The sequence below is a fragment of the Talpa occidentalis genome, unplaced genomic scaffold (assembly GCF_014898055.3).
Source record: "Talpa occidentalis isolate TD23 unplaced genomic scaffold, MPIMG_talOcc4v2.1 talOcc4.5, whole genome shotgun sequence".
Taxonomy (NCBI): Eukaryota; Metazoa; Chordata; class Mammalia; order Eulipotyphla; family Talpidae; genus Talpa; species Talpa occidentalis.
Genome location: NW_023604861.1, coordinates 130,229,072 through 130,242,191, shown reverse-complemented (window position 1 = coordinate 130,242,191; position 13,120 = coordinate 130,229,072). Strand labels below are relative to the sequence as shown.

General features: G+C 36.8%; 1 protein-coding gene across 9 annotated transcripts in view; it reads right to left on the bottom strand.

The window, feature by feature from the left end:
• PUM2 (pumilio RNA binding family member 2) overlaps nucleotides 1-13,120 on the bottom strand; it is an 83,663-nt gene that overhangs the window by 44,064 nt on the left and 26,479 nt on the right. For all 9 annotated transcript variants that reach the window (XM_037528458.2, XM_037528459.1, XM_054701341.1 and 6 more), the window contains exons 3-7: nucleotides 11,368-11,476; nucleotides 8,037-8,224; nucleotides 7,327-7,496; nucleotides 2,984-3,254; nucleotides 2,675-2,768 (exon numbers count right to left, since the gene is read on the bottom strand). In XM_037528458.2, coding sequence (XP_037384355.1) covers nucleotides 2,675-2,768; nucleotides 2,984-3,254; nucleotides 7,327-7,496; nucleotides 8,037-8,224; nucleotides 11,368-11,476 — 832 coding nt within the window. The remainder of the gene's footprint in view (nucleotides 1-2,674; nucleotides 2,769-2,983; nucleotides 3,255-7,326; nucleotides 7,497-8,036; nucleotides 8,225-11,367; nucleotides 11,477-13,120) is intronic.

Sequence of the window (13,120 nt, the reverse complement as noted above, 5' to 3'; positions counted from 1 at the left end):
TGGGTAGCTCCCTGGCCAGCCGGGGATTGAACTTGTGCTGCAGAAGCTTTGGATAGCTTCATAGTGCTGTGCTTAACCCCTTGCGCCACCAGGGACACTCTGAACACATTTTTAATGTTTTCTTTAAATGTCTTGGGTGTCAACTCTATGATATGACTGCTTTCTGACTGTTCTTTACACTGTAACATTTGTCTGAGATGCAACCTTATAAGGTAGAGTCTTTCTTACCTATCAGGTGGTATTGCAAATGCTTCAACTATAAACTATAAATTTAACTTTCCAAACCAAGACTTGTATTAGTGGCTTGGGGCCTCTTAACCTGCATGGTTGTTAAGCACCAACCCCACAACCTACTAGTGTGTGGGCCCTCTTTTTATCTATCCCTCTTTTAGCACTCTGCAGGTTCACAAATTTGCTGTTATAGATTTCCCTCTCAATTTCCTGCACTACAGAAATTCCCCAACCATTAAAACAACCCCACCCTTTTCTCTTTCCCTTCTGAGTAGGGATGTGTACTTATATAGAAAATATAATGTAGTGTATCTATTTGTGTCTTTCTGGTTATCCAGCCTACTATCTATTTTTTATGAACGAGCCATAAACAATTTTTAAAACTTTAAATGATTGAAAACAAAAAAATTGTAACACATGGAAATTATACAAAACTCGGTTTTCATAAGTTTCACAAGAACGCAGCCATGTTCATAAAATTTAATATATGCTAAACAAGAGTTTACATGATACCAACTTAGAGATATAATGAAAGAAAGGCCATTTATAATGGCAAATATAAAATACCTAAGAACAAACAAATCCAGAAATAATGCAAACATAAGAGAAAAACTTTAAAGCACTTAATAAACAACACAAAAGCAGACTGGAACCAAAAGATAAAACCATGTCCTCGATACTGTCATAAAGATATCAATTTCCCATAAGTTACTTAAAAAATATAACCTGTAGGGGCCTCCCTGGTGGCGCTATCAAGCTATCGCCAGTCAATGCTGCACAAGTTTCATCCCAGCCCGCCAAAGAGCTACCCACATGTCGCAGCAAACCTCTCCTGTCTCGCCCACTGCTCCGCTCAGCAGTGTATTTCAATCAGCCTGTTCTGCTCCCCACTTTCTCTGGTGAATCCTCTCTCTCCCCCCCGCCACCTCCGACTTACACCCCAGTTCTTGTATACATAAACAAATAAATCCTTAAAAAATATATACCCTATAACCTGATCTTCTGGAAACAGATAAATAGATTCTAAAGTTTATATGAAAAAAGCAAATAAACAAGAATAAAACATTTAAAACTATCAAAAGAAAGAGCAATACTGGGTGTACTAGACTGCCAAATGTTAAAACCTAACAAAATCTCAAGAGATAAAAACTTTTGTAATGGCCCAAGAAAAGACAAACAAGAATCAGTGTATTTCTTTTTTTTTTTTTTTTTTTTTAATAGAGGCATGCTTTATTTATTTGTTTGCTGGTTTGTTTGTTTGTTTTGTTTATACAAGCACTGGGTACAGTCAGAAGCGCGGGAGGGTGAGAGAATTCACCAGAGCCAGAGCGGGGAGCAGAGCAGGCAGAAGGACCAAAGTACACTGCTGAGGGGAGCAGCGGGCGGCAGGAGAGGTCTGCGCGCCATGTGGGACCCTCCTCGGGTGGCCGGGAGCAGCCGGGGATCGAACCGGCGCCGCAGAGGCCGCGGACAGCCTCGCAACCCAGCGCTCAACCGCTGCGCCACGGGGGAGGCCCAAGAATCAGTGTATTTCTAACAATGTACTGAGAAAAAGCTTAAATACAGCAACAAAAAAGGCTGGGGGAAAAGACGAGGTTCAGCATGTACACTATTATTAGATAACATCTAAAAATGTGTGGTCATTTTTGGTTAAAACGAGAAATAAAATCTGGAACCTAGGAAAGACTTCTGGAGTCAACATAAAAATACAAATATAAGGTAAGAGAATGAATTTGGTATAGCAGCCCTCACTTCCCTCACTATTCCATAGATTCTGATGTTGAGATGCTCATTTCCAAATGGGAAATAAATCCAGTTAAGCCATAATCAGGCATAAAATGGTGACAAGAATCTACATATGTGATTAAAAAGACAAACTATCCCTATACATTTATCATTGTCATAGTCCCGGTTCTGATACTGTATAACTTCTTTATACTCTCTCTGTAACCATGTAAATCTATAATTATTTCAAAATGAAAAAATTACAAAACAAAATACCCCAACATAGACAAACAGTACCAAAGTGTGGTCTCTAGCAGTAATGGTATTTAAATGTAGTAATTCACGAATACAGTAAAGACTAATGGTCAAAGACCAAACAAGAAAATAAGAAAGAATTCTAAGAAATTGCCTTAGGATACCTGTTTCCAAACAATTTTTAAAATAAGCATTCAGACTTGAAAACAACATTCAACTCTAACTTCACACTGGGGGGAAAAAAGTGCTAAATATAGATTTTATTTAAAAAAGGACACAAGTAATAATCAGAAACTACTCTTCCATAGTTAATCTTTATCCTTGCCATCTATCACTTTATCACAATCAGATGTTGCAAAATGTAAATTATCACCTTTCAGTAAAAGGAAAACCAAACACTCTAAACACTTTAAAATAAGATTTTCGAATAGTCTAATCACAACGGCAACTCATGAATACTCACCTATATGTGGCTGCTGAGCTGCAGCTAATGCATATTGCTGCTGTTGAGCTGCAGTTAACTGCTGAACTGTTAGTGCATTAGTCCTCTGAAAGAGCTATTATGAAAAACATTTGATAGAAAGATTAGTCTCAAAAGCTGGAAAGAGTATATTTTAAACACATATTTGCATCACTTTCTAAGTTTCAAGGACATTTTATTCAATACATTAAGTTTTCAAGGTCTCTCCTATTATTCATGTCAATGCCTCATCCTGCTTCAGGCTCTATCAGTAAATAGTTAAAAGGAACTTTAGAGAAGGGGCTTCTTTACCTGCTGCTGGGAATTGTAGTCAAAAAGGCCTACAGTAGCTCCTGAAGAGTCCATTGGTACCTGATTACCAGGATAATCAAACTGTAAAGAATCCAGCCCAACTTGTTCCATGGCATCCAGATTCTGAGTCTCAGGATTTGAAAATTCTTCAACAAGTGGTTTATTAGCTGTAGGATTAGGAAGAGGCCCCAATCCTTCTGAGGGATTAGTATTGGGGCCCAGGCGCTCAACTACTTCAGTTGGAGAGGCTTGACGACTTCCAGGAGTACGACTATATAAAGAAAATAGAAAGGCATTAATGATCAAAAGTTGCAAGTCAAAAGTTGAGATGAGAAAATAAGAAAATATTGAAAAACAAATGGTCTTTTAAAATACAGAAAGCAAAAACAGGGCCACTCCATGTCAAACCATCCCACTTTATTACACTTTCTCCCCACTAATCTAACATCCTCTTAAGAGTGAATACTGTTTTGGATTTTAGTATCATTGCTTTTTCTCCCCAATTTGAATAGCATAAAGATAGAACTCAATTTTACAGATATGATAATTGGTCAATATCAAAATTTAGGCTTTGACTATCTGCAACTTTTGTCTTAAATCACTGACAAAATGGTAGCTATGAAGAGAAGGCTATCGAGTGACAAATATGGGAAGGCTTAAAATCAAAACCCACCTCCCATGCACCAGCACATAATTTTGCTGTTAACATCTTGCTTACTAATATTTCAGAAAAAAACTGGTCATAAAGGATCATTGCAGCCTTCATGACTTGAGGATTGAATACAAAAGAACAGTGAGCTAAGACAAAAGATTGACTCCTGAATTGTTATGATTTTTAAATAAATTTTTAAAGGTTTATTTTTTAAAGGTTTATTTATGCATACAAGAGCTGGGGTATAGGCCAGAGGTGTGGGGGTGGTGAGAAGATTCACCAGAGACAGAGTAGGGAGCAGAACAGGCAGATCTACTGAAATACACTGCTGAGGGGAGCAGCAGGCGAGACAGGAGAGGTCTGCTGTGCCATGTGGGTAGCTCCCTGTCCAGGGATCGAACGCATGCTGCAGTGGCTGTGGAGCGCTTCACAGCGCTGAGACTTAACTCCTGTGCCACCAGGGAGGCCCCGAATTCCATAATGATTTTGAGCAAATCATTTCAAGGCTCATTTTCTTTGTGGAGGAGACTGAAGACATGACCTTGTTCCAACAACAAAAACTATTTGTGAAAACCCTCTATCAGGTCTTCATTTCTCTTTATTATACGAAATTGTTTTAGTTTATTTTTTATTTATTAATGCATACAAGAAGTGGGTTATAGGCTAGGAGTGCTGGATAGGGGAGAGTGAAGGGGGAGAAGATTCACCAGAGGCAGAGTGGGGAACAGAATAGATGGATTCACTGAAATACACTGCTGAGGGGAGCAGCAGGCAGGCGAAACAGGAGAGATCTGTTGCCTTGTATGTGGGTTAGCTACCTGGCTGGAGACTGAACTCAGGCCACAGCGTTGATAGTGTGATAGCACTGAGACTTAACCCTTACACCATCAGGGAGACCCTAAATGGTTTTAGTTTAAATCATTAGAATAAAATGGAACTGTATAGCATATATCAAAAATGAAGTTAGCAAACCAATGGAAAAGCGTAATTCTGCATGTAAAAAACAGCTTTCTCTACTGAATACCTCGTTGGTTTTCCCAAGAAATTCACTAACACTTAACTAAATTTTACACATTCATTTTCCTCTTTTTTCCAGTATCTTTCATAGTCTAAACCTTATTGCTACATATATCACAACTGTCACTCATACATATTTTTCTTCTACAGAAATATCTCACATAAGATCCCCTCCCTCCCAGAAAGACGTGTTTGTTTTAAAGAACCATGAGTTCATAGTATAATCAAACATAAGTACATTTAATAAACAGTAATAATTATTTTACCTGGCTTTCAAGTGAGATGTCAAACCTATCTAATTCTGCTTCCAACTTCAGGTATCTGACATTAGGATAAATATACTAACATGTACATAGCATTTTACAAAAACAGTTCTTTAATTGTAAGAATCATTCTCCAGATATCTAAGTGATCTTATACTAAAAATAAAAGTCAACCACTGTCCTTGGAATATCAGAAGACATTACAAATTCCTTTCTCTCTTAACCATATCTAATTTTGCATTTTTTTTTTTTTAAAGATTGATTTATTTTTATACAAGAACTGAGTACAGGCCAGAAGCACGGGACGGTGAGAGGATTCACCAGAGACAGAGCGGGGAGCAGAACAGGCAGACTGACAAAATACACTGCTGAGGAGAGCAGTGGGAGAGACAGGAGAAAGGTCTACTGAGCCATGTGGGTTTATCCCTGGCCAGCCAGGAATCAAACCTGCGCTACAGAGGCTGCGGACAGCTTCACAGCGCTGCGCTCAACCCTCTGCGCCACCGGGGAGACCCAACAAACGTCCTTTTTTTATTCAACATATTTTGAAAGAAAAAATAAAACTCTAGAATCTTTCAAAAATCTATTAACTGACAAAAAAAGTAAGACAAAAGCCTACTAAAGTTCTTTGATTCCTACTCTAGTACTTTTTGATGATGTATCAGTAAATATACAGATTAACTTTGTGCTAGCACAGAAATTATGACATAGTATAGTGACTAAATGGCCACAACGATTATTTTGTAATGTTTTTACATTGCCAAGTAAATACTGCAGCTGAAATACTTTACAAATAATTCTATGTACATACCCCAAACTTAACGAAATAAGAGTGCTAATAAATATGAAATTTATATTAATATGGAGTAGAGCCTTTCACACAAAACAACTCTAAGATAGCAAAAAGTAGAAGATACAATATAAAAAAGCTGTTTTTCTATCAGTGGTGCTATTTTCTTGCTATAGTTAATGATGTATTAACACTTCAATTATAAATTTATACTCTACGGGCTTTTATCAACTCAGTTTGAAATGTATACCCTTGCCTAAAACTTAAGATTAGGTAATAGCAAAGAGAAAAATCAGGATAAGGTTCTGAAACAAACTGAATTAAAATTAAATTTATTTCTAGTCAAAAGAGGTTTACTGGTTTTGGATGCTTTTTTGCACTGTTTTTAAGAAGCAGTGTTGTTATGCTTTTGATAATTACAGGCAACAAACTTAGTATACCACCCACATGTACCTACACTCATTAACTGAGACCCCACAGTACACAATATCGCAAAGAAGCAGCTTATTTTCAGATAGGTTCCAAAGTTTCTGACTATTGAAATACAAAGTATAGAAAATCAGTATGAAAAAACATCTTCCTAATATTTAGAAAAATCTGCACTGACTAATCTTAAGATGAAAGGATAGAAATACAATTGCCATAAGGAGAAAACTAAAAAGTTACAAATAAAAGAATTCTGAGCTTAAATCTAACTTTTTGAAGTCTCTAATTATGTTCCCTAATTTCTAATTTTAGAAATGATATTAAGTATTAGCACAAACTCAGCTATTTTAAGAAGGTAACTGATCCCATGCTAGTTATAGCTCTTCATTCCCCCTTTTCCCCCCATAGACTTCAAAGATAGGGTTCTTTTTTTTCCTTTTTTTTAAAGATTTATTTATTTTTACAAGCATTGGGTACAGTCAGAAGCGCAGGAGGGTGAGAGAATTCACCAGAGCCAAAGCGGGAAACAGAACAGGCAGACCAACGAAGCACACTGCTGAGGGGAGCAGCGGGCAGCAGGAGAGGTCTGCGCGCCATGTGGGACCCTCGCCCAGTGGCCGGGGATCAAACCGGCGCTGCAGAGGCTGCAGTCAGCCTAGCAACCCAGTGTTCAACCACTGTGCCACTGGGAAGGCCTGATGGGATTCTTTTTTAACAATAAATTATTTTTTTTGTTTTACTGATTTGCCACCAATTTGCATGTTTGTTTGTTTAAATTTCTGAAAGATACTGGATAGGGACAGAAGAAGAAACTCGATGGAAAGGTGCTAAAAAGCAACCCCAAAAAGAGTTTGCCAAGGGAAAAAATTCACAGGTTAAGCTTAAAATTCACTAAGTTTTTAGCAGAGAGGAAAAAAGCTAGTATCTAGACTACTGTATTTGCTGAAAGGTAAAAGCAGCTTCTAACATTACTCCATGGAATGCACTGTTTTAGAGTATTTTTAAAGAACCAGTTTTTTTAATGGCTCATATCATTCATGTTCCATATGAAAAAAATTTTAAAATTCCAGAAAACCAAGGCGCAAAGGGAAATGAAATAAACCAAAAGTGGAAAAACGTCTGTCAGTCACATCAACTAGTAGTAATAATCCCTAAAGAGATATGCTTTTCTTCTTGAGAAAGTTTAAAATCTTACTTAAAATCTTTGCAATCGGCATCCATTCCATTTGGCAAACCTCTGCCATTTATTTTAGAATCATCATCATCTCCTTGTTTAAGATCTCTTTTTTGGTCCTCCTCAAATGGAGAAGCCTTGCCTTTTTGATCTCCTTTCTCAGGTCCATCTGTTTCAGCATCTCTAGTGCCCTGAGGAAAAAGAATCTGTTTGATTCTGAATATTTAATAGAACACACAAAAAAGGTACCATAAGGTAACCTAAAACTACACTGTAGTGCATGTAAACAACAAAAGCATTAAATTCTATTTTAATTTTGCAGTCAACTAATTTATCAAAGTCCAAAAAATTGAGAACAAACCTGTGATTTATAACAGAAGGGCTAAGGCAACCTTAACTATAGCGGTGCTGGAAAAGCAGTAACACCACAAATAAGATTAAAATTCTATTTAATGCACAGATCAAGCACTATCACAACTATGTAATTTTAGTCTTGCAAATTGTATTTTTAAATTAATAGTTTGATTTTTATAACATGGTGAAGATTGTAAGTATCCTTGGTGGGTCTATCATTTCAAGTATTGCAAGAAGTGGCCAAGTGAAGAAAACAAGAGTTCCAATAGTGACACAATTTCCTTTAATTCAATGAAGGGCCAGAAAAATAAACTCACTTAAAGATAACCAAGTAACCACTGAGCAGTTACTAAATATTTTCTTATCAAAATACTTACAAAAGTCCCCTTCCTAAATCGAGAATCCAATTTATCAGCAGGAGAAGAACTCAATACATATTCTACCATGCTCACGCCAAGGCCTCCACTTTCTGATCGCGGAGACAGTATTGCATTTACTTCACTGTTTCCATGAAAACCCTGTCCAGATCTTCTCTGTACCATAATAGGCTGGGACATTGAATGGTCTATTTGAAAGAAAGAACACAATTAATATTTGTACTACTGAACTAAACAAAATATAGTCATACAAATTAATAGGCTAAAATAAGAAAAAAAGCAACATACTATTTCATTTTGGATGTTACGGTACAATCTTTATAACAAGTTCTATATTTTGTTGAGACTCACTGGCTTGGGCACCTTTTGAGACTACAGATGGAAAGAGCCATTTGGTAATAAATAGGTAAAGCCCAGATGAACCAAAGTCAGATCAAAAGGGTCAATGGAGATAAAAACATTAACCTGAAAGCTGTTAAAGTTGTTTTGATGATTTATAACAATTGTAATGAAAACAAGAACGTATCAGGAAAATGTAGATACAAAACCTTGAAGAATAAAAATAACTGCTTCCAAATTGGCAGAGGCACTCCTCAAGCTCACAGTTATGTACCAGACAGATTCGTAACACATAGCTTTACCACAATAAAAACACAGGGTGACTTTGGGAAAAGTAGCAATAACTCCACAAATTTTATAGGTTTGATGAAAGAACTAAGTATCACCTAAAGACAAACTTTTAAAATCCTTCTATAGTTTAAAAGCTTTAGTTTTGTTCAACAAAGGAATTATTTATCCTTTACATATTTTTGTGACAAAAAGAAATGACATTTAAGATTCGAAAGCAAATGGCATACAATATAAAGAAAATGAGGCAAGGTTCACAGATTTGTCAAAAAAGAAGTTTAAAGGAACCCAAAACCTACCAGCTATTTCTGGCTCCATTTTTTTTTTTTAAGATTTATTTATTATGCATACAAGATCTGGGGTGTAGGCCAGAAGTGCGAGGCGGTGAGAGGATTCCCCAGAGACAAAGTAGGGAGCAGAACAGGACTGAATGAAATACATTGCTGAGGGAGCAGCAGGCAAGCCAGGAGAGGTCTGCTGCACCATGTGGATCAGCTCCCTGGTGGGGATAGAACTTTTGGCTGTGGATAGCTTCACAGTGCTGAGACTTAACCCCTTGCGCCACCAGGGAGGCCCCTGGCTCAAATTTTTTTTTTAAAGATTTATTTATACAAGAACCAGGGTACAGGCCAGATGTGCGGGAGGGTAAGAGGATTTCACCAGAGACAGAACAGTGACTGAATACATTGCTGAGGGGAGCAGCGGATGAGACAGGAGAGGTCTGCTGTGCCATGTGGGTTGCTCCACGGCCAGCGGGGATGGAACCAGCACTGCAGAGGCTGCGGACAGCAGCACTGCGTTCAACGGCCTGCACCACCACGGAGGCCCCGCTGGCTCAATTTTTAAACCCATACAATATACTCAATATTAGGTTCAGTCCTTGAAGAACTGAATTATTATATTGGTCAGTCATCATTTTGTTAACTGCAATTAATTTTTTAATGACTTGTTTTCGTTAATCCATAGTCAAACATTTCCATTTCAGTATCTCCACAGGAAATCAGTCATTCTCTTTTTCATTCAATCAGTTACCCCATTCATAGACAAAATTCATAAACTGATATACTTACCTTTTCTATGTTAGGCATTGTGCTATATATGGGGAAATCCAAGAACAAACAAAACAGTCCCTGCCCTCAAAGAAACTACAGGTTTAAGAGACGGTAACTGTAACAGAATAAAAGTGCTTCAATAAAAATAATCAGGATATTACTGAGACAGAAAGAAGGGGCATGTGGGTTGCTCCCTGGCCGGCCAGGGATAGAACTCATGCTGCAGAGGCTGTGAACTGCTTCATAGTGTGGTGCTTAACCCCTTGCGCCAGCAGGGAGGCCCAATCATACATGGTTTTTACAAAGAAAATGCCTTTTATGGGAAAAACGTATCCCAGTCCAGATAATTGAGAAATTTAAATTGAGTCTACTCTAATACAGATTAATTCAAATTAATAAAAAAAATTCCTTGAGGACAAAGATCTCATCTCATTTATCTTTGTATCCTCCTATCTGGCATACCATATTACATACATATTGGTAGAATTCAAAGAAAATCAGAGTATCTTGGAGAAATTTTTGTCTAAATTAAGAGTTACTACAATTTTCATTTCAATTTTGACTATAAAGGGGTATTAGTCACTAATTTTTTCTAGATTTTTCTAACTTCTTGGGTTTTACAAATTATTTTAGCTTATTAACAAATCTTAAAGACAGAGCTTAAATATGCTTCAGTGGCTTGGTGAAGAATGAAATACCTGGGCTTCTACACTCAAAATATATAGTTAATTTGATAATTACCAATGAGAAACTTGTTTTTATAGTACTTTGGTCATCTTGCATAGCTTAAGCAAGCTCCAGCAAACACAATCATAAGATGACAAACTTATGTTAAATACTTGGTGATAGTTTAATGTGTACATCTCTCAAAATTTACTAATCAGAAACACCTAAAAAATATAATCAGTACTATTTTAAGACTGTAACTATGCCTTTTAATTGCCAAAAGTACTCTTGTGAGTTACACCCTTTACATTCCATTCTATTTTCCCTTAGCAGTTTCTTGGACCCAAGTCTCTCTTCCACCTCTTACAGTTAGTTATCAAAAATACTCAAAAGGGTCTCCCTGGTGGCGCGGGTTGAACGCCACACTGTGAAGCTGTCCGCAGCCTCTGCAGCACAGGTTCGATCCCGACAGGCCGGCGAGAATCCCACATGGCGTGGCAGACCTCTCCTGCCTGGCCCGCTGCTCCCCTCAGCAGTGTATTTCATCGGTCTGCCTGTTCTGTTCCCCACTCTGTCTCTGGTTTAAAAAAAAAAAAGATACTCAAAATTCTACTCCCTTTCTGGGTGTGGCTGATGTCTAATTAAACCAGACCAAGTTGCAATTGGATAAATCAGTCACTATCATATAATACAACTCAAGACTGAAATTCCTATGATTAAAGTGTCCTCAATTTTCATGAAAATTCAGAATTTTATAATCAGAGATAATTTTTTAAAAATTCTTAGGAAAATACTAGTGTTACAAACAGTTCTAACCAGTAAGTGGGCCATCAATTAAATTAATTTATATAAAAAAATGCATGTGATGATTTATAAAATCCTCAACAAAAACATTACAAATTTTCTCTCAATATTGTTTGGGGAATAGGACAGTTTTAATAAAACTGAGTAAATTCATATTTCTCCTACATATAACAGTAACTTACGAGAAGTTCCCCATGCAGTCTCTCTCCATTCATCATCGCCAAGAAATATGCCTTTTTGTCCATCTTTTGTTGAATCATCAGGTTCCCAAAACTTTTTGGTAGGCAAAAGCTATTTGAGGGAAGGAAAAGAAAGACTACATTTAAACTTTATTCTCATTACAAAGCACTAATACATAGGAGAAAGCAAACTTACCACCAATAAATGTGAGTTTTCAAAGCTTATGAAAATTCAGACTGAACCACTTAACTTGTTTTGTCCATAGTAACTTCCCACTTATATTTGGGTACTGGTCCTAACAGTTCCAGACCTAAGATTAATCAAAGTCCACATCTGATTTTCCTCTACTTCCAAGTACTGACCTTGATCAGTTTCTATCCTACAGTGTCCTGACAGGAAATATGTTTTCATTCTTACTTCATTTATTTAAAGAAAGTTAATGTCACAATTCTTCCAAGGTCCTGAATGTTAGCAATCTATCAATCAAACCGGAGAGCAATGGAGGGCGTAACAGACAAACAGAAAAGACCCTAAAATACTTTTGAGAAAACAATCTCAAGGTCCTACTACTGTCCTGTATTATGTATCCTATATTGTACCATGCATAACACATAACATATAACACATAGGTAACACACAAAAAACAAAACGTGTATCTGATCAATTCTTAATCATATATTAATATTCATTCTGGTATCTCCTTTCTACCTTACCTAACAGAGGTTGCTCACCTCAGAGGAGGTGGACTGGAGATACATTTGTAAGACACGGACCTTTTTCAGAACATAATTAGATGCCTAGTCTTTTAATGCTCATAACTGAACCTACAGACTTCTATCACTCCACTTAATACAGTAAATTTCTTGGTCGCTTTTTTAAGGACATGGTGGCCTCAACTTCAGAGTACCCACACTTACATAACAAGTAACCTAATAACACCTGAAGTGGGTCTGAGAGTAAGATAGTATGTGTGCTGGGTGTTGAAAGTGTGAATGAAAGGCAAGGAAGACAGAATGAAGCAGGATCAAAAGCACAACCTGAAAACCAGTGTGCAGAACAGGGTGTGAAATAGAGGAACAAATGTGAGAAGGTCAACACTGATGTTGATAAAGCTATCTAGGTCAGATCATGAAAAGACATCCTAAAGAAAAAAAAAAAAAAAAGACATCCTAAAGATTAAACTGCTATTACAGTGAAGCAATGGGGAATAGCTTGGTAAAGGTGACAGTTTTTTACAAAACAACTCAAGTTGTAAATTTTGAGAATAAGGGATAGTTTAGGTTAGCGGCAAGAAGCTCAGTTTAGGAGAATAACAGGGCTACCATAGAAGAATTGAAACACTGGCAGAAAGAATTAAGAAAGCAAAATGACTTTAAGACACATAGGAGAATAATAAAGGATAGTAATACAAATTTGTGGTGAAAGGATAAAAAAGGATAAAACTTTAAAATTTGGGTAACAAGTGAATTGATAGTACTATGATCAAAACAGGAAATGGGAAAAAAAAAAAACCCAGGAAAAACAGCTTTAAAGGGAGGGGAAAAACTCAACCTGGGCACATTCCTAATATACAGATATTTTGTTAAACTAAGTATTTTTATTTCAAAGAAAACTAACTTCTGCTACTAAAAAAGAAGGGTAAAATGAAAATATTTTAAAAGATAATCTGTCCCAACAAAGGTGCCAGTAAAAGAGCCACTGTTTCTTTGGTTTTTAAAACTCTCAAACAAAACGTAAAGTTGGATAACACAATAT